Here is a 20,634-nt window from a genome sequence, read left to right as displayed (position 1 = left end):
CATGGTATATGAGCCATTATGCCATGCTCTACGAATAAGATAAGCGTACGCGTATGTAAATTTTTTTGGCGTTTTTATTTGTTTAGTTTATTTATTTATTTGTGGAGTTTGCTATACTTTGATGTTTTTTTAATAAAACAATTATTCCACTCGCGCTTGTTGGATACGAGATAATTATACCAACTCGGCGCTACGCGCTTCGTTGGCTATCAATCATCTCATATGCAGCTCGCGCTTGTGGAATAATTGTTAAATATGTCTTTTTTATAGTATTTATTAAATTACTTTACATCTTACACCAAGTTTTAAAGGTACCACTCCCACGTGCTTCAAGAGGTATACAAGATTTACCAGTTTATTTCAAATCAAAGAGATTAAGAACCCAAGTCCGTGACTCATTTCCAGGCAACACATAGGCAACGTCTTCGACACGGGAACAACCCTTGTTACAAGGAAGACTAAAATCTATTCTAAGTTAACAAACGTCTTCCTTCACTAACTCAATTACACATTAACAACACACTACGATATCAACGTCATCATTAACCCGTATAACTTGTTTATACCCATATAGTCTCAAATAAATCATAAAATACATTTTATATATACCTTAACAAGAAGACATTTTAGTGGAAAATCGCTACATAACTTTATGTAAATTTACAATTGTGAGTTAAAGCAAGTCTAAAAAGCTTATTTACGAAAATACAACTCTATTATATATCTACAAAGCAACGTCATCTAATTATAGATGAAATCCGAAGCTAAAAAGTTAAAAAGTTAAAAAGTTAAAAAGAAGACTCCACATAAACTACGAACAGCCCGTGTTGTCTGAGCAAGCGTGACGCCAAAATAAAAATAAAAAAATTCGGGAGAGGAGAGGGGGGGGGGGGGGGGGGGGAATGGCCGCCTATGTTAAGCCACGTTTATTCTCGGCTTTCATTTGCGTGATGCTTAACGTACTAGGAAAGTAAAGAGGGTTGTTCGCAGTCTGCATCAACCGTACTATTGGTTCAAATTGACTTACTAAAACAAAGCTGTCATATTAACAATCCGCATTCGCATTTATCTTAATATTGGGCAACTGAAACGGGTGGGGAATTAAAATCTGCTAACCACTAAAACGTCAAATAAGCTCTCTATTTCTGCGTGACACGCTTATTTCCCTGATTTATACCGATACAAATACATTCATACATTGTTACGTACCTGCCTTGTATTAGTTTGCAAATTATTCTACCTGTTAAAGGAAAAAAACAACGATGAACCATCCCTTATCTGTTGGGATAATCCACCTTCGTGTTCCACTAAAGCAACCCGAGCTTTCATCAAGCCAGTTACGGCTTACACAGTTCAAAAGATCCTCGAACTGCAATTTAAATAAAAAATCAATCGATAAAAAACAATATTTTGCTCTCAGATACAACGAAGATTTTCTAGAAGATGCGCTTTTAAACTTCGCTGAGAAGACTTCTGAAAATGTATTAGTTTGATTAGGCAGGTCCACTGAAATACATACACTGTTTACATACTACTCCTACTGATTTTATATGGCGATCGCCTTAAGGACACTCTTTGCCTCGATAAAGAGCGGTTGAAATATGTCAACTTTTGGTACTTCGACATGTCCCTGTATGCTGGCTTTCAATTACCTGGTCACGTGATAGCGAGGAAGAGAAAAATGGCGATAAATCAAGCACTCACATGCAGTTGTTCGCCATCTGATTGGCTGTCAAGGTTAGAAAACCAACCGACTGAGACGTCGAAAAGTTGCACTCGAAGATAGGCCAGTTTGATTCATTAAAATTCTAACACGGTGCCATGGTTTCCGGGATTAAAACAAAAGAAATAACATTGAGAAGAATGTTTCATTGTTTTATTCCCCTAATCATCGGTGCCATATTAGAATTTCAATATGTATCAATTTTGGCCAATTGACCAAAACCTGAAGAAGCTTTAGCGCAGTAAAGCTTTTTTATATATATTCTTTGGAAAATATATAGCCGATGAACCAACAACCGACCACGAGTAACTCGATGCCACTAGCCAGCAGTTATCAAACGAGCTTTCGATTGTCTTTCGAGCAAATGAGCAACTTTTCTGGCACAAAAAGTGCTTTTCGGCAAACAGCGAGCATTCGTTAGCGCTTGACGGCAACGGTGATAACATCCATGTACTTCTCTTCTGCGCGAGAAACAATAAAAAAAAAAAAAACGCTTAGCAAAGGCCTGCTCAACCCGAAAAAAAGATAATTAAATAATTTGTAAAAAATACCACTATAAAAGCACCCGTTTTGATTTCTTTCAGCGAAGCCAACAATGTGCATTTATTTGTCCATCATGTGTCGTGTGGTCGTGGCTCGTTGATTGGCATAGTGATTAGGATCTCATCCAACAGCTGCAAAGCGCGATGGAGATGAATTTCAATCCAGCACGGCGTCTCCTTGATACTTTTTCGAGGGTAGTCTGGACCCCAACCTTTGACGAAGCTCAGCCGAAGAATACAGAGCCTACGAAGGTCATCAACGCCCACGCTCATACCGATCTGCGGTAGTAAGGCGCCAGGACCCACTCCGGTGGAAATGGCCGCGGCTTGAGCTGCAGCGGCGGCCTGAGCAGCATGAGCTTGTTGTTTGATCTGTCGATAGCACTGGCGCAAATCAAACACTTTGATGTACGCAGAAGGGTAGATTTTGTGGACAGCATCACCGGGGCAACGTCCAGCCTCTCTATCTAAGTAATAGCTTTGCACAAAGACGCTGTGCTCGCTGAGACATCGCACCCATACATCTCCTTCCCCTCTTAAATCTAACTGAACTCCTTTCCCTAAAAAAAGATACGAAAATCCATAAACTCTTAAGTCTGATTATTTATGACATTATTATTTAACAATTAGACCCGTAGCCCTTGCGGGCTACGGGTCAATAACCCATGAGGCGAAGCCGAATGGGCTATAGACCCGTGGCCCTTGAGGGCGAAGGGTCTAATTGTTTTAGTATCACCCAACTAGTCGGACAGAAAAGGCAACAATAATGTTAGCAAATGCAAGTTGAAGAAATATTTATTTGGGAATAAAACGAAAGAAAGCGTCAAGCTCGATCGCGCCAATTTCGCTTCTCGAGGACTATTACTAATAGTCCTCTAGTAGCGTAGCCAATTAAAATGCAGGATTTGCATTAGTCCGCTAGTTGGGTGATACTAATATCATTTAGTTCAAGAGAACAAAGAATTTCTTTTGAACAAATTTGAGGGAACAAGGAACGTCTCTAAAATCAACAGAAACTCTGGCCAAAAAGTTTAGGGAACAATGGAATTTATCAAAGGGGAACAAGGGAGAAAATGCTCAGCTTTTGCTGGTGGGATTAAATGAACATGTATCCCTTAAAAAGCCGTAATTTGGGAGCGTTTGTTTCCCCCAAAAGGACCGTGTGAAGACAGTTTCCAAGCAGAGGCATATCACGTAGTCTAGGTGATATGCTTCTGTTCCAAGTTATTCCAACTGCTAAAGACGAATAGTGTCGCAGGGTAGGTTGAAACGCTTACCTATGTGCAATCTGGCTTTCTCGCTAGCCTCAGTTCTGTGGACGTTCGACAGTTGCCCAAGACAAAATCTACTGCCTCCTGACGGGTCAACATACCCATCCACTGTAACCGACGGACAAGAGGACATGACCTTGAAAATCTCGCCAACTTGCTGGTCCAATTCGAAGTAGGATATGGAACACCAATTCTCGGGAGCTGTACCGAGAGAAGATGGAAAGTAAATCTCACAATAACGCTGCATGTTGCATGAGAAACGAAATCTCCTAAATCTCCCTTTCCAGTTGTGGTGCGTTCGTTTCCCGCGTCGTTTCCCGCCAAAAAATTGCGCACGAAAGTGAGGCGCTAGAGCCCTCCCTGAAGGTTGGGTTATGAAAGCAAAATCAGGGCAGGATATCGAACACCAATTCTCGGGAAATGTACCGAGAGAGGACGTAAAAACAATCTCAAATTAAAGCTTAAGACAAAGCATAATGAGAAACGAAATTTCCTGAATCTCCTTTCGTCCCTTTTCCAGAGTGCGTTTGTTACCCGAGCCGTTTCCCGCCAAAAAATTGCGCACGAAAACGAGGAGGTAAGGCCGTCCCTGAAGGTCGGGTTCTGGAGCCAAGTTACAAAATAAACAACGTCTACTTTTTTACTGGAGCACTAGGTAAGACTTGAGATAAATTTAGCATAAGAAGTTGTCCTTGGGTGAGTCACAAAAAAGGTAACAAATGCTCTTTTCCTTAAGTTAAGCTCTTTTCTCTCCGAAAGATAAGAACTTTTCTACAGAGGATAAACTTCCAGAACAAACAGAGTAGACAAGAAAACAATCAGGCTGTGACTTAGCAAAGGTAAGCTCATTGGGTTTTCAAGAATAAAGCAGAACATTAAAAGCCACCCAGTTGATTTGCACAGTTGTTCCACTTTGCACAACAAATTTTGAAATTTACTGCTTGTTATTGGTTTATTGCATCAACCCAAAAATACTTAATAATAACCATAAACGTTATCCTCAACAGCATGGAATGACCTTTTGTACTTAAGCTTATTTCCACCACAGCAACTCACAAACAGAACCAATCACACCTTACTGAGGAACTAATTTAACAAAAATAATGGAATCCTGATACAAGTACTTCAACCACAGGAATCAATTAAAGCAGTAGTTTAGTTTGAAATAGCAGGTTGAAATAACATAACCTACAAAGATATGCTAACTTCAAGGACAACTTCATTGTTAAGTACAGCATTATGAATTTCCTACTTACGAGGGTGTTTGGAAATAGGAGCACCATCTTGGACTTCTGATGTTTGATCTTGACTCCCTAGACAAAGCAAAACAAGATACAATGTAAAATTAATATTGCACCATCTCCCAAAATTATCCCTGGTTTCCTTAGCATGAAGCGACTAGGAGTATTTCTACTCCTTCCTAGATGGGATGCTAGTTCATAGCACGGTTACCCCAAGTATTAAATTTGCCGGCACCCATTTATACACCTGGGTGGAGAGAGGCAGTGTGAGAGTAAAGTGTTCTTGCCCAAGAATACAACACAGTGTCATTAGCCAGGGCTCGAATCCGGACCGCTTGATCTGGATACCAGTGCACTAACCATGAGACCACTGCAATGTTAGCAATAAATCCAATAGAGCATGTGTAAAGCTCAATAAAAAAAATAATTGTTATTTTTTGTCTTTGTTTTTAAATTAAAACAAACTTACAGTAGCCAGTCCCTGGGTGGGGTCCAGGTGTGTATGTGGCTGATCCTGGTGGAACCCAGCCAGGTGGTCCAGCTGCATGAAGAGGCAAAAACAAATTGCAGAGTAGGAACTTGTTGGTAAGGGCACAAGTCAAAGAAATGTGTAACAGTGACAAGATCTTTCATTTGAAAATGAACCAAATATAACATATATAGCCACAGAACACAATAAAAGTAATACAGGGGTATCATTAAAATTTTCAGCAAAAGGGCAACTGGTTTTCACAGACGGGCAAAACTATTTGATCTAAACTTCTTTATGAGAAAAAAACTTTCTGCAAGATGGTTAAACCCAACAAACCAGGGGGTAGAATCTTCCTCACAGCCAGTGAATTTACCTGGTGCCCAGGCCACAATGAGACCCCTAGTAATAATTTTTTATCTGTGATACAAAAAGTTAGAATCACTTTTAATCATAACCCTCACATTCAATCTGTTTTCTCATGTACCATACCTGAAGAGACATGCCCCATGGTGTGATCAGCAGCGGCATGCATACCAGAATACATATCATGAGGGGGGCCAACAACTGAAGGAATCGTCTGGCTACCTGGTGAGTGAAAGTTCAAACAAACTTAATTCCCTGCTTTAAAAGAAACATGTTCCCTTTCTGTTGCCTAGTTTAAAATGGTACAATTCATAAACCAACAAAATGAATTTTACAAGTTAGGTGTAAAGCTGCTGGCTAAAGTTACTTCTGTCAATCAGTCTTTAAATTACTTTCAACAGTCATGTATGCAGTGAATAATTTCCTTTATTCCTAGTCAATAGTTATTATTGACTAGAGATAAATTGCAAAAAAAATGTAACTAGCTAAAAGAAAATGAACCACATATAGTTGAAACCAAAAATTAACAAAAACATAGACACAAATTTTGTAGTTATCTTTATAGTTATCTAAGGTGTTGTAAAAAAGGGATTCTACAAGGTGCAATTCATCTTTCACAGTTGCCACAGTTTTTCACAGTTGTCATACTTCAAAGACTCTCAAGACTTGTAAGAACAAACATTTTGAGAGAATTTTGTAGTAAATGCATCCTTCTCAGCTGCAAACAGTAAAACATTACAAACCAGGATAGTGATGAGCAGTGGGGCCAACAGCTTGACGGAAATCTGGATCTGGCTGTGAATTACCAGCATAAGCTCCATCTAAAGAAAAAAAAATACAAATTTAATCTGCTCACTGCTTTCTTGATGTGTTTGTTAAGGTTGTCAATTAAACCTCGTGCATTGGGTAATGTGGTCATACTGTACCTCACAATTCTGGTTTTAAGCCCTGGGTTATACAACCTCATAAAGACTTATGGGAGGGTTTAAACAGAAGGACATACAGGTGTATAGGGGTTAAAAACTGTCTAAAATGAGGCGATAAAAAATAACTTATCAACACTTGCACTTAACCACTCACTTGTATCAAAAGATGTTTTCCATTGACTGATTTTAAAGTTTGCAAGCTCTTAAACCCACAAGGAAACAAATACACAAAGTACAGAGGTCATTCTATGGAGCCCTTTATCATTGGGTTAAGTTGACGCCTGTCTCAAGTTCAAACGATGCTCTACATGTCAGCATTTGATTACTGTTGTACATGTATACTTAAAGGATGATTGCATTAACAGACCAAAACTAGAGGAGGGGTCATAACAAGGTGGCCTATAACTGTAACATTCATTTTGTTCACATACAGATGAGCAAACAAGTACATGTAGAAGAGGGCTTATAAGTGGTGAGGGGGAGGGGGTTTGTACAGTGCAAAACCAGGAAGTTACAGTACCTAACAATAAAACATGACTGTTAAAGTAGTGATAATTAGGTTGCAAACAGTAACAATTTGTAGTCTTATAGCGGAGCTCCGGCAGCCCAAAGGGCCACCAAGCGGAGCCCCATACCCATATAGGGAAGAAAAGGAAACCCATGAATTGATTTTCTCATGGTTGTCATGGCTAGCGGTATTGCTCGTGGGCGTATACGCACGACGGCGACAGCGACAGCGACAGCGACAGCGACAGCGACAGCGACAGCGACAGCGACAGCGACAGCGACGACGACGACGACAACGACGACGACGACGACAACGACGACGACGATGGAGTCGCGCAAGATGGCGGCCATACCCCAGCTAATAGGTTGACAGAGACATGCACCCTCGGTTTGTAGCGGGAGAATGCCATTTTTCTTGGTGGGATTTTTAAAGAAAAGCGATAGCGGAGGTTGATCTAATATTTTTAAGACAGGGTTCCACGGAAGCAATAAACAGAAAGCAAGAATTAACAGGCAAAGAAGTAGCGAAGAAGATCGCGAAAAAGACTGAGCAGGCCAGCGCTGGGGAAGGAGGTGAAACAGTACTGAACAATGCCGTGAATTATAGCTAGTCAAGGGCTAGAGAAAGGCAGTGAAATAATACTGAACAATGCTGTGAACCAAAGCTAACGAGGGCTATAGAAAGGAGACGAAAGTACCCGACAAACTGATTCAGAAGACTGCCGAACTCCCCATGGCCAAGTTCAAAATTCGCGCGAACGTGATGCTGTGCAGCCATGCAAGAAAATTCAATAGTCACCTGATTTGGTCAGGTGATGAACAAGAGAAATCAAACGTACCCGAGTGTTTTAGAGAAATTACAAAACAGTAAACGTAGCAGAAAGAAGTGGTTGATTCGTTGGTCTATCGAAAATATAACTTCAGTTCAGTCTTCACAACTTTTGGTGCAAGTTTCTGCCTGGAAGATTTACACTGGCTGAACTGAATTGCCAACTTGCGGTAAGTGACTTTTGTTGTTGCGTTTGCTATGAAAATTAACAAGTTGCCTCGGCGATAGAAGCTTATTTTCAATTGGAATCCATTAAAAGTCTTCCTTATTTGAAGCCATGCTGTAAGAGATTTTAAAAATTGCATCGTTTTAATTTCGCTCGTCTCTAAACAATAACACGTGGGTCGCTTTGGAGGTTGCTGTAAGTTGTAAACGAATTAAGTTTTCTGTCGATTTTCGTCGTCAACTTAAGCTTATAACCTCACATCTAAAAATAAGCTTAACCAAACTGTACTTGTAAACACGGCTGGGCGAGTTTTGAAGTTTTCTCTGAGTTAGTTAGCACTGCCGCTTCGTAGACTGCTAAAATTTCTTCTTCTGTTGTTGAAAACCAAGAAAGGTCTACAAACCATTTCAAGCCGAAGCGAACAGGATTTGCTAAATTTACTTTTGTTCCTATGTGAATATTTGCATATTGTGATTACAAAGTATGGAGATCTCCTCGTTTTGTTAGTTCGATTTATTCGGTTTGGCAAAATGCTTTTGTGAATTCCGAGGTTAATTTGGTTGAAGACTGGTAAAGCTACTGCCAATAAAATGACTGCAAAGCTAAATTAAGCCGTCGGCAAAAATACAGACTCTCAGTAATATTTAAGCGTGAATAATTTTTAAACTTTAACACCGCAAGCTTAAACAAATTTTCTTTATCCTCTCTTTTATTCGGTCACCTTTCATTGAGAAGGGATTTGCCGTTGATACTCGAGCTCAGATGTAGTGATATGCATCTTGTGTTTATAATGTAGATTTCCTCGTTTTATTTTGTTGTCTGTCCAATCAGTTCGGTTTGGTGAAATGCTTATATAGTCCAAAATGTCGAGTAGACGATTATGCATGGCAATCCTGTCTGCAAATAAAGCTCTGCTTTGATTTTGATTGGCTATTTCATTTTATTTGTGCCATTGCTTTTGGTTGGGGGTACATGGACCCTATTTTCTTAATAAGAGGTTATTCCCCACCACTGTAGTTACACTTAATATGGAAATGTTCCTAAAAAGTGAAATAGTACTAATTAACTCGGTAAATTGAACAGTGTAATAGAAGTTCTTGCCCTGACTATTTCTCGGTAATAAGAACAACTTTTACATACATATATACACAATTTAGTTGGAGAGAGCATTCTCCTATCTCCACTCTCTCTCTCTCTGCTCTCTTCTTCACACTAATTTTTTATTAACTAACTTATTAAATGAATGTCACTGACTGTTTTCTTTGTTGTGCACGCATACTTTTTTGCTCGTCGAAGAAAGTTTCCGTTTCTTCCTGGCTGTACAGTTTCTTTCTCCTGTCCTGTACCAATTCGTTTGTGATATAACTTTGTGAATTCTCTATTCTCCTTAAATTTTATCTCATCAGGTTGATAGAATGCACTCTCAGAGTGTTCCATCATCGTCTTCAGTCGCTACAATTTTCTGGAAAAAGGCAATAGTTTTCTTAATTTTTACTTTGTGTTAGGACTTTTTAGCATGCCTGTAATTGGCCCATGGGCATTACGGGAGAATAATTTTCAAGTAAAGAATTACATTCATTTTAGTGTTGAATATTTCAAATTGTTATGAATTAGGCATTTCTTTTTATTTTTTATTTTTTATATTTTTTATTTTAGTCACACGCAATGTTTTATGATTTTACCGAGGTATACCATGTAAATGTAAATAATGCACTGGAATTGGCCAATCAGAGTGTGCATTATATCGGCTTTAAACACAAACCATATGTAATAAATGACTTGTATGTGAATGATATTTTTATTACAGAGAACTAGACTGAGGGCAAGAACTTCTCCTTCTTTTGTGAATTTATATATTAATTCCTCTCAGTGCTGTCAAAATGTCTCAGGAACCTTCATTTCTGATAATCTATTATTTTCCACCATACCTACAGCACAGAAGCTCACCAAATCCTAACTGATAACTAACATGTATGTATCTCTAGCCTTTGCTGTGTGCTACATGTATATTCTGTTATCCTGCTTTAACTGCTAGAAACAATTTTGACAGAGCTGTTGCAACAGTTTCACTTAAATTGAATTCCAGTAACAGCGCTACATGTAGCAGTGTTATTGAGTATGAACTTTATGGAGGATTTTAAATTTTTATTTTTTTATGATTACAGACGACAACAAAACATACATGTGTATACATAACCTGATGAAATTGGTCACGATTTAATTGTTCTCACTCCCTGTGAATTCATAGAGATTCCAGAGGCAAATTATCACCTAATGTGGAAGTCCTGTCTTCAAGTGAGGGAAAATGACACAAAAGAGTTACAATGAAAGTAAAAAGAATTGTGAATGTTGATATGGTGTACATTATACATCATGCAAAGGTATTTGGTGAGTGCCAAAGGCATAACATTTCATGTATTGCTTTTTCAGGGCAAATTATATAACAGTGACGTTTTAAAAGGTGTGATCAGAAAAATAATGAGTACATTGTCCAGGCAGCACCAGTTTATGGACGGCATATGCAGACAGTAAGAGGAACTGTAAGCACTACCACATAAGTTAGTTTTATGACCTCTTGTTCTTGGATTTTGTGTCATTTCATCACAAGAATAGGTAATGAAAGATGCAATAGTTGTTGCAATATATTTTTGAAGGAAAACTTATAAGTCTGCCTATGCTGGATGACAGCCATGTGTAAACTGAATGTGAAGCAAACACTCTGTTAAAGATGGGGCAACCCTAAAACCCAGAAACCGGAATCCAGAATCTGGAACCAAAAACCAGAACCCAGAAACCGGAAACCAGAATCCACAAATCAAAGAAAATAAGTTTTTCAAATACACGAAAATTGTTTTGCTTGCTGTAAAAAGTAAGCTGCCAAGTAAAAAGGACCTCAAACTTAACCTTTTGAAACAAAAATTCCCCGTCTGTTGAAATCGTGCAACCGTTATTTTTAGTGAGGGCTATGATTATGAGAATCTCAGTAAAGTGCGTCTTAATTTTATTCCAAGCACCTTGAGAGTGTCTAAAATAAGCTTGCTGGTAAATGCCATTTTGTTTAATAAGTGATCTTCAATTTACCAGGAGTATAAATTTATCCTTTATGTCTAGTAGATACTGAACAAGATAGAAAATGTCATAGAGAACAGGATATCCGTCAGTGGCAGCCCCCTGTACATTGACAGTCACGCCCCCGCTTTCGAAGTCCAAAGGCTAACCCATCTGGTCCAAATATGAAATTTGATTTTTCCAACAGATGCGAGACCAATTCCAGATTAACACAATTTCCACACTGATACTGTGACAAATCAGCCTTTCATATTCTTGGCGGCCATCATATTAAAATAATTTGTAGAAATGTTGCACACTTACTTCCATCTGCTTCTCACTTGCTAACAGATCAGACCACATGTTGTTAAAAGATGCTAAAAGACTGCCAGAAACTTACTGCAATAGCCTATAATAGCTTGTTGTTAATGTGCTGCTCACCAGTCTTCTCAGAGCAATTTGATCTAGACAAGAAGCGGGCTCTCACTAGGGCCAGCTTGAACAAAAGATGGGTAACTTAGCCTATGAGCAGGCTCTCGTGTTTGGGCTAGGGACGTGAGTGGCAAAGCCGCATGAAGGCTCTTGGTGACATGCCAATGCAGAAAAACACTAGACACCTATTTAGCCTGCTCAGACACTAGAGACAGATACTAGAGCCTGCTTGCAGGCTATGAGTAACTCTATCCACCCAAAAAATCAGTAACCCTGACTGGATAGTGATGTACCCAAGGGATAGCTTTATGCAGCTTTTGAACAACCGGGCCAGATATATAGCTAAGGGTTGTTCAGAACTAGTCAATAATTTTTTAGCAATTACAGTCTGTGGCTGAAGTAAAGCCAAGAAAATAATAACAACAAAATAATTTTTGCTCATATTTATTTGTTAGACATTGCTGAAGTGAATTATTTATATCATCATTCATAATATCTGGATTCCAGATTCTGGTTTTTGGTTCCAGATTCTGGATTCCGGATTTCAGTTTCCAAATTCAGTGTTTTAGGGTTGCCCCAGATGATGTATGTGCATATGTTAATCTTGAATAATCTGAAATTTCAGAGAGTTTAAAAATATCATATCATATCTGTGATGGTTCTGAGGTGGAGGGCTGTGACATGTACATGCAAATGTCTCATGCACGATTTTTCACTCGTTATGATTCAGGAGCAAATAGTTTCTGTATCTGTTGATGTGCAACAATCTACACCAATATTTCAACCTAATAATGTACAGTGTATATTAATTCACCAAATTATGCTGTTTTTAGTTGACCAGTGCTACTACATAGTAATGTGATGTCGAAGTGCACAAATTTACAAACACACCCAGTGCCAACTTGTCAAATATATGAACTGGCCAGACAGTGTAGATTACAAAATTCTCTGAAAGGTAAGATGTTTCTTGAACATTATTTTGTAATTAATGATTTCTCAGACATTGTTTTCTTCAAGAAAAGATTCATACCCCACATGGAGGTTTTTTCTCTATTAGAGCTCTTGATTCCTTTAATACTTTAATACTTTAATTTGGAATTTCTGAAGACTGGCCATGAATGGGTGTTGGGTGTGAATATCTTCTGAAACTGCACATTCATTCATTGAGTAAGCAAGAACATCAGTATTTATCCTGACAAACTCTGATTTTCTTCTGGAAGCTGAACTCATATACAGTTGTACAGTTATATGTACAACCAAACAGCCTGGATGACCCTGTGATTGGGACTGTGCACATTGTTGTAATCCTCAATGTTCCAGTTTCTTGTTTGAAGCAAATTGCATTTGCTCTCGAAAGCAAGTGGCGAAGTTCATAACAGTTATGTAAGTTTGCTTTGTATTTCAGGGCAGAGCCTGCCACAGTGAAAGTTGGAGTACCAACCCCTAGCATTTGATTCACTACTAACACTCAGTAAACAACTAACAATGAAGTACACTGTATATCAAAGAAAGGAATTACATGCCTGTTCCTGTCCGTCAATATATGAACAGTTTACAGATGGAGAGCCTGTATTAAAACATCAAAGATTTTCAAAGTAACCATGGCCTGGTGAGATATTTCTGAGGAAATATAAATTTGAGGTCCTTATGATTGCTTATAGGCATTGATTTTTATTGTAAACAATATCTTACTGTGTATTTTTCTTGTGACTAATTGTTGTAGAACACAGAGATCACTGTTATGACAGAGATATAATTTGTGAAAGGTTCTATAAACAAATGCATCTGGGAACAAATTAATTTATCATGGATGCAGCTTCTGAGAGATCCCCAATATTAATGGAACATACACTGTTCATACAGTCATGTAAAAGAGTTCAGTAATTCATTACTTATGATTGTAATGCTTTGTTTGGTTTCTCTGTATTTACAGACAACTTGATGGGATTATAAATTCTGCACCAAGTTCATTGAATAAACTGACTTGGAGGTTCAGTTCTGCAACCCATCCTGTTTGTAGTAATATCATACATGTAGCTGCAACATTGTGACAGATACACTGCATTACATTATTAAGAAACACAAATTAACTAATTATTTTTAAGTGCCTTTTAAATTAATCAGTTTTTCTTAGAGATAATTTACTCATGGTTTATTTACATAATTGGCTTTTTGGCTTTAAAATGATATTTATTGAGCTTTTAAATCAATTTTGTGATAATCTGCATTGGACATGGCATAAATTGATATTTTGCCAACATGAAATGGAGAACTGGGTCTTAAGCAAAGTTGCAGGATTAGCATTTTTGTAGAAAGAAAGGGTTGAGAAATTTGTGACATTCTATAGACAGCCTTGCCATTCGCAATGTCCAATAAGGTTAATTTGTTCCATTCTGTTGTAGAAATAGTGTTCTCTAATTTATAAATTATTTCAATCTGTTGTTTAAATGATTGCCTTATAATCCCATGTCTGGCTTTGGTGCATGTAGGATATTAATGTATTTTTTATCCATTTTGCTGTAAATTATCTTAATTGATGTGTCAATCAAAACATATCTTGGATATGTTGGGCTGTTCTGACAAATGTACCTATGCCTGATAACCTTGGAGTGCATTTGGTTGTGTAGTGCAGACAAAATACATGTACATAATATAACTTCCTCTTAGCTTACTGATAATTCTTGGTATAATTTAATCATAGCAAAATTAATTAATGGAACCCAATAACAGCTCTTGTAGTCCACAATGCCAGTTGAGAAAAAGAACAAATCACATTGAAGTTGAATAATAAAATTATTATTAGAAGCCTATGCAAGTATTCATGATCAGCAAAAAAAAATATCGTAATTACCATTCATGTGAGGGTGATTTTGCTTATTGCAAACCCTTCCAGCAGGAGGAGATTCCATACAATAGTGAAGATGGCTAAATGTATCTTTGGGGACAAGTTAGAAAACAAAACTTTCCAACTTTTCACATATGTATATTGTTTTGGTATTTTTGTGAGATTTCATTTGGTAGAGATTCAGGGACTGAGTATATTGTAACCACTGCATTTCAATCAGTCCCCACAACAAAAAAATGTGTAAACTTCTTTTGTGTGGGAGTCCCCATGTTAGCTAAGGAAGAATATAATGATTAATAACAATGCCTTGTCTTTCTGAATAAGGTAGGAAAGAACGAGAAATGCAACCAAAAAGCACAGAAGACAGTTCTGTTATGTGATCAAGATTTTTGGTGGCTTCCAAGAAATCCTTGAAATCATGGCTCTATATTTCATAATCACACCATCTTACACCTCGATCTGCTGATGTAATACTAGTTCCCGCTGAAACTATTAAATCATTTGCAATTTACCTCATACAAGTTGGATTATTTTCATTAGTAACAACATTCCGAAAAATAACTGAGGAGCTCCGCTTTTAGGCTGGCCTAAATCTATATATTAAGATATCCATAACCCAGGCCATAGAATGACACTGAAAATTCCAACTGAAAGGGGTGGGGATCTCAAACAAAAACAGGAAGTTAAAACTGATCTTTCATAGGTGTTGGCAGGAAGAGAGGGCAAGTGAGTTCAGACCAAAAGATCTACTTCAAAGGGAAAACATGTTTTCTGGGAAAACACCATTATTTTTGCAATGACTTTAGAATGGAGGTGCATTTAAAAACAAACACTTGTGCATGTAGAAGCTACATGTACATGTAGCAAGCATTTGTTTTTGCCCTTGTAGGACCTTGTAAGACCAATCAAATACACGGTTGGAATGCAAACCACCACTCTGAATCCGGTGGTCTCCATGGGAATTCTTTCTTTTCTTCAAGTCCTAATGTTTTGACTGTGAGAACTGCTAACTCTCAAGAATGCTGTCATTGAACTATGCATGTAAATTAACATACATACGTGTATTACTTTCACTTTTTTGCAAAGCTTCACAACTTAAGATTAATAAATACAGGTGGCTGTGTTTAAATAATAAACATTACATTGAATTCTTATGATAACAAACAATTTTCGGGTCATTTAATCCTTTTGTGTACCAGTTTTGTCACGAACTTGTGCTAACCCTTCATAAAAGTCTTCAACAGAAGTTGTGGAATTTAAGCTATAAAAACAAAACCAAAAATGAAAAAAATTTAGAAACAAAAGCTGCACAACTTATGCCCACACCACAAGATTTACGCATTTTAGCATTTCCTCTAGCCCAATCTAAACACCTGAGTTCAGCCCTTTAAACTGTGGGTGTAAATAGTACATGTGAACTTGAAAAACCACTCGAATCAAGCCAAAAGACCGCATTTTATGTTCAATACAAAAGTGCATATGCGTATATGTTCATTTTGTTTCAGGCCCCATTTATATGTTCTCGGGTACTTAAGACAACCCTTCCCTGGGGCAACTTCATCGCCTGTTTATATGTCAAAAAGTCACCCCTGTTGGCCAAGTCAAAATCGATCCTACATGACTATCCACAACCCTTATTAAATATTCAAATGTAGAAATATCCCTTTTACTTGGAGTCTCCCTCAGTCATTTTATCACAGTGCATTTTGCTGAGTTAAATTTTACTTCTTTGATACAAATTTCTGCTTTAAATCCTAAAATCTAAGCATTATGTGACACTTAGCACACTGAGAGTCAAAGGCGAGTCAAACTGTTTATAAAAGAAAGTTGCCCCACCTGTAAGAGTTACCCTTCCTGCCGAGACAAGACAACTCGCCCACCCGAGTTGTCTTACCTCCCAAGACAGGTTCGAGATCTTCATGTAAATGGTTGGTTGAATTCTTCAAAGTAATAACTGAAAAGTTAGCTTGGCCAGGGCAATTCAGATGAAGGGTTGTCTCAGAAAAACAAGCCCATACAGATGGGCCCTCAGTCAACATGGTACAGTGTTGAGACAATAGGAATTAGACCACTAACAACTTGGAGGATTTTTAAACCACAGACTAGAACTAAACATCCCTAGCTGCAAAGAGAGTTTTGCTTAATAACCCAGGGCTTGTAAATGGATTTTCCAGTCAGGTTACGAGTTGCCCAACAGGCAAGTGAATTTTAATGGGAAAAGTTGAGCTGAAATTGAAATGACAGAAATATAAACAGAAGTGAAATTTTTGTTGGCTACTGAGAATCTTCTGAGACATTCAGAATATCTGCTAAAGTTATAAAAAATTTATGTTCTGTACTATCTATCTGCATTCAACAAATACAAATGAACATAATTTTATTTTGGTGTTAAGCAATGTTCATATGTGCATATATTTATGCTTCTGAAAATTTTATACCCTGTAAAAATGACCATACATATTTGTGTTTAAACAACATTAGACCCATTTCCCAACAGAAAAAAAAAAGGATGAACTGATCTCATTATCACTCAAAGAAACACTGTAAATTCTTCACCTGAATGCTCACATCTTTTAAACTAAAAAAATTCTGAAATTTGATCCATTTAATAAGAAGTAAAATGGCCCACACTTCAAATGTATTTTGCCATGTCCTGTGGTCCTTTCACACCTGTTCTCAAAATTTATATAACATGTATGCAGCCGAGAACAACAGAGCTAGCTTATATACAGCTTTAGCCAAAAACAGATAGAGTTATCTCCAAAATTATGCTAATTTGGCTGTGCTAAATTTTTTATATCTTTTTTCATAAATGATTTTTTCACAATTTATGTTAAACATTTGTAGAATGATGTCTTGAAGCCATGACAAGCAATTTACAAATGGACCTGAATGTCATTTTTGTAATAACAAGAGATCTTTATGAACAAAAGCCTGATGGTTCGCATTGCTGATTAGTTTCAGTTATAATGCATCTGTTACAAGAAGGATGTCTATCAGAGGATTTCTTCCTGTGAAAAGAGGTACTATATCAGGCTATAAAAGATATCAAAAGTGCCTAACTGCCCAAGCCCAGAGTACGTTGACCTTGGCCTAAGCTCACAAGCCAATATCCAATACGATATGCTAAATAATAATATTATAATGTCTAAGCCAAACAAACCAGCTTTTACTGGTTTTACCTAAAGAAACACTCTCATTTAGCTTGTAAAGCAGTTTCATTTAGAATTTCCACCACTGAATCACTTTTTCATCAGCCAGGCTGTAAATTCAAGTTCAAGTTCACCTTTTTGAGAACAAGCTCTGAGCCAAAAACAAAGCCAATCAGCTGAAGATCTATAAACAATAAGAATTTTACTAGCAACAACAGGTGCCTTTCTATAAGCTGGGCAGCCAGGCAAAGAACCTGAGATCAGAGCTTAATTGGTGATCAGTAGGAGCGGGATTGAAACATATATCATAAATGAATATTTCCTCTTATTTGGTATCTATAAACTGCACATGCTCTCTAATCTTGATGAAACAACAATTGCATTTCATTTTTTCAGCCAGGTACATACAATTTTACCTGTTGTTAAAAATTGTTTCACTTAGCACGACATCAGTGGATCAACTACATGTATTATAACCCAAAGTCCAAGGCTGTTTAATTTACAACTACTTTCCACCCTACATGGAATTAAATTGAATTGCCAAACTAAATTGCGACCAGTTGTATCTATTAAAAAGGTCATGCCAATAAATAATTATTATTTATTTACAAACTTGAACTTTTTCCAATATTTTTTTGACCTTGACAACTGTTTGAATAGTGTTGGAAATATTATTTGGTTATATCAGTTAAAGTCTTGAAAACAAATGGGCTATGTGATAATTGATACCCAGAACAAACAACACCCCCTGAAAGGAACTACAAATATATTTTTTTAAGATCAGGTTTTCTATTCTTTATTCTATTCTTCGCTTAAGCTATGAATCATTCAAGAGAATCTGAAACCCTCACAAAAACAATAATAATAGATATGTCAAGAGTAAATAAATTAAAAGACAGAAAAATAATAAAGACGCTCGATCGTTTAATTCGAAAAAAGTATTTAAAACATAATCAGCGCCGTTAACGTTTGAATTACACAGTAGGTTATCTTAGCTTTCCAATAGATAATTTTACCTTTCCACAGGTAGAAAAAAATCTTTCCCTTTTTGTTAAAGAATTCTGATTGCTAAAATAAGTGTAAAAGCAATAAAGTAATACACGCTTTTGTAATTTGAAAAGATGTACTTGTGGAATCATCGTGGGAACAATAAACGTGAATGGATCCCCTAGTATGTCGTGACAACACCGTGTACATTTAATTTCCTTGTTTAGCAACTCTTAGCACCTTCGTTATTAGGCTCTCTTTTGTCTTTTAATGATTTACGTTCCAACAAGTTCTCGGTGGAATATTTCAGAACCGAACTCGAAGCGTTCTCGAACAAATGATGCAAATATTCAACAAAGGAAGGGGAACGATTGAGGCTATTGTCTGCTTCCACTCAGGCATTTACTCCGCAAATGAAAACAAAAAGATGGACAGACCACGTGTTTCAGAGCAGACAGAGAGTCTGGAATTGAACAAAGCTATCGCCATGAATATAATTGCAAATCGAAACCCATAGTAGCTTTTGTCTGTTTCAAAGGCTCGCTGGAGACATCATTGACAATACCTTAAACAAATACTTGCCATCAAAAATTGGAAATGAATTGGGCATACAAGCGCTGAGCATTACAGAATAAACAGGGGAAAAGACGCCATCAAAACACGGCGCCTTTGCTCGGGGCCGCTAACTACAAACAGCATATAAACACTGACATCAAGCGAACGCTACATTGTCAAACCTACCTGGATTCCTCGACAAAGCCAATCCAGTGATGTCTGTGAATAATGAGACGCAAGTTTAAGTCTTATTTTCCGTTAAAACACACAAGCAACACACAATCTCAACAAACAGTCTGTAAACTGATCAGTAAAATGAGAGAAAGAACAGTGCGTGTAGACTAAACTATCAGCGAATTTCCCAGCAGCAGTGGCCATGGGCCATAATATACACTACCAGTCAGTCGAATTTATAATATTGTAGCTCGATAGTTTTGTGTACTCACCCGGCGAGACGACTCGTTCGTAATGATAAGGATTCACGCAAACGCTGTCACACTTTAAATCAAAAGCAAACTGGCAGTACTTGACGTGCTTTAGCTCGTTCTTGTGCAAATCAGGCCATCTCCATATTCGCGCGTAAATAACATGGGGGAAACCTTTCCGTCCAGCGACTTGCAACCTTCCGTCTAATGTCCGTTGAATGGTAACGCATTTCGACGGATGCGTTCCGCCAGATGTTATAGCGGTGATCAGCGAGTCCAGTTCGTCCCTTTTCTCTTTGAGTTTCTTCACGAGCGATTCTATAGCCCTCTTCGCGAACGACTCTGATTCACCGCCTTGTCTGTGGCACATCAGACTGTGAACGATACTCAAGCAAGCATCAGAGCTGTTCGGCGCCACGGCCATCTTCGACAGCCTCTCCGCGACGGAGCTCGGCGTAGCAAACAGGGACGTGTCTATCTGTTCGTAGCCGGTGCTCGGTGAGTCTATCCTGTTATGGATTTCAGACAATAACGACAAGTCGCACATGAATGTTGCCACCAGGAAAGAGTTTCAAATCACATGCATATAAACGTTCAACAGAGCCCGCACGATGTCACGACAAAACGACAAGACTGCAACGTGCATGCGCAAATGTTTCAACATAAACACTACCCCACCCCCTTCAAAACTACTTGCTCTTCCCCGTCTGACATGGTAGGCCACTTGCTACTATGACTAGCCGAGCCGAAGTTTGCGTGAAACACCAAATTGGCCGAGAGCGACCAGAGGCGGCTGTATTTGTGTGATGATTATCAAAAATTATGCGTTCTGAGTGAACTTTGTTTACATCGGTGTTGCTTGATTTTCTCATATAATTAATATTAGCATCGACTTGTCAAAAATAAATAAAGTCTGGCAAACTTGCAGCTGCGATAAATCAATAAACACGAATAGAGGAGCTCGTTGAATAGACTGAAAGAGATATTTCCAGTTGAAAAGCATTTACTGGCAGTCGTTTGTATGGCTGGCACTAAAATCGAACAACCTGCCTGTGGAGGCACGGTGCCTGATGGCGAGTTAGCGCGTGAGTCTGAGTCCAGGCCGGAGTGCCTCTGTCTATTCTACCCACCGACCACATTAAGCCACATT

At 38.0% G+C, this 20,634-nt stretch overlaps 1 protein-coding gene and 1 long non-coding RNA gene across 2 annotated transcripts; one reads left to right on the top strand and one right to left on the bottom strand.

Annotated features, from left to right (window-relative positions):
* Positions 1-328: 328 nt before the first annotated feature.
* Positions 329-20,125, bottom strand: LOC110047032 (SMAD family member 4-like). The gene is made up of 8 exons (XM_089273665.1): positions 19,506-20,125; positions 19,246-19,278; positions 6,356-6,433; positions 5,739-5,834; positions 5,247-5,318; positions 4,793-4,849; positions 3,543-3,737; positions 329-2,825 (listed from the first exon to the last, which is right to left on the bottom strand). The coding sequence occupies exons 1-8, from the start codon at positions 20,029-20,031 to the stop codon at positions 2,338-2,340; spliced, it is 1,545 nt and encodes a 514-aa protein (XP_089129791.1). The 5' UTR covers positions 20,032-20,125; the 3' UTR covers positions 329-2,337.
* LOC149118840 (uncharacterized) lies at positions 12,219-13,031 on the top strand. The gene is made up of 2 exons (XR_016202045.1): positions 12,219-12,475; positions 12,926-13,031. It is a non-coding gene; the product is annotated as an uncharacterized LOC149118840 (long non-coding RNA).
* Positions 20,126-20,634: the final 509 nt, after the last annotated feature.

The sequence above is a fragment of the Orbicella faveolata genome, unplaced genomic scaffold, assembly GCF_042242905.1.
Source record: "Orbicella faveolata isolate gen_17 unplaced genomic scaffold, um_ofav_v1 contig_1, whole genome shotgun sequence".
Taxonomy (NCBI): domain Eukaryota; kingdom Metazoa; phylum Cnidaria; class Anthozoa; order Scleractinia; family Merulinidae; genus Orbicella; species Orbicella faveolata.
This window is presented reverse-complemented; position numbering and strand designations above follow the sequence as displayed.

Excerpts from the sequence above, each read along its gene's own strand:
- LOC110047032 (XM_089273665.1), bottom strand. The coding sequence starts at position 20,031 with ATGTGCGACTTGTCGTTATTGTCTGAAATCCATAACAGGATAGACTCA. Across the intron at positions 5,319-5,738 it reads CATGGGGCATGTCTCTTCAG|CTGGACCACCTGGCTGGGTT; the intron begins GTATGGTACATG and ends CTCTTCATGCAG. Across the intron at positions 3,738-4,792 it reads TCCTATTTCCAAACACCCTC|CTCCCGAGAATTGGTGTTCC; the intron begins GTAAGTAGGAAA and ends CTCTCGGTACAG.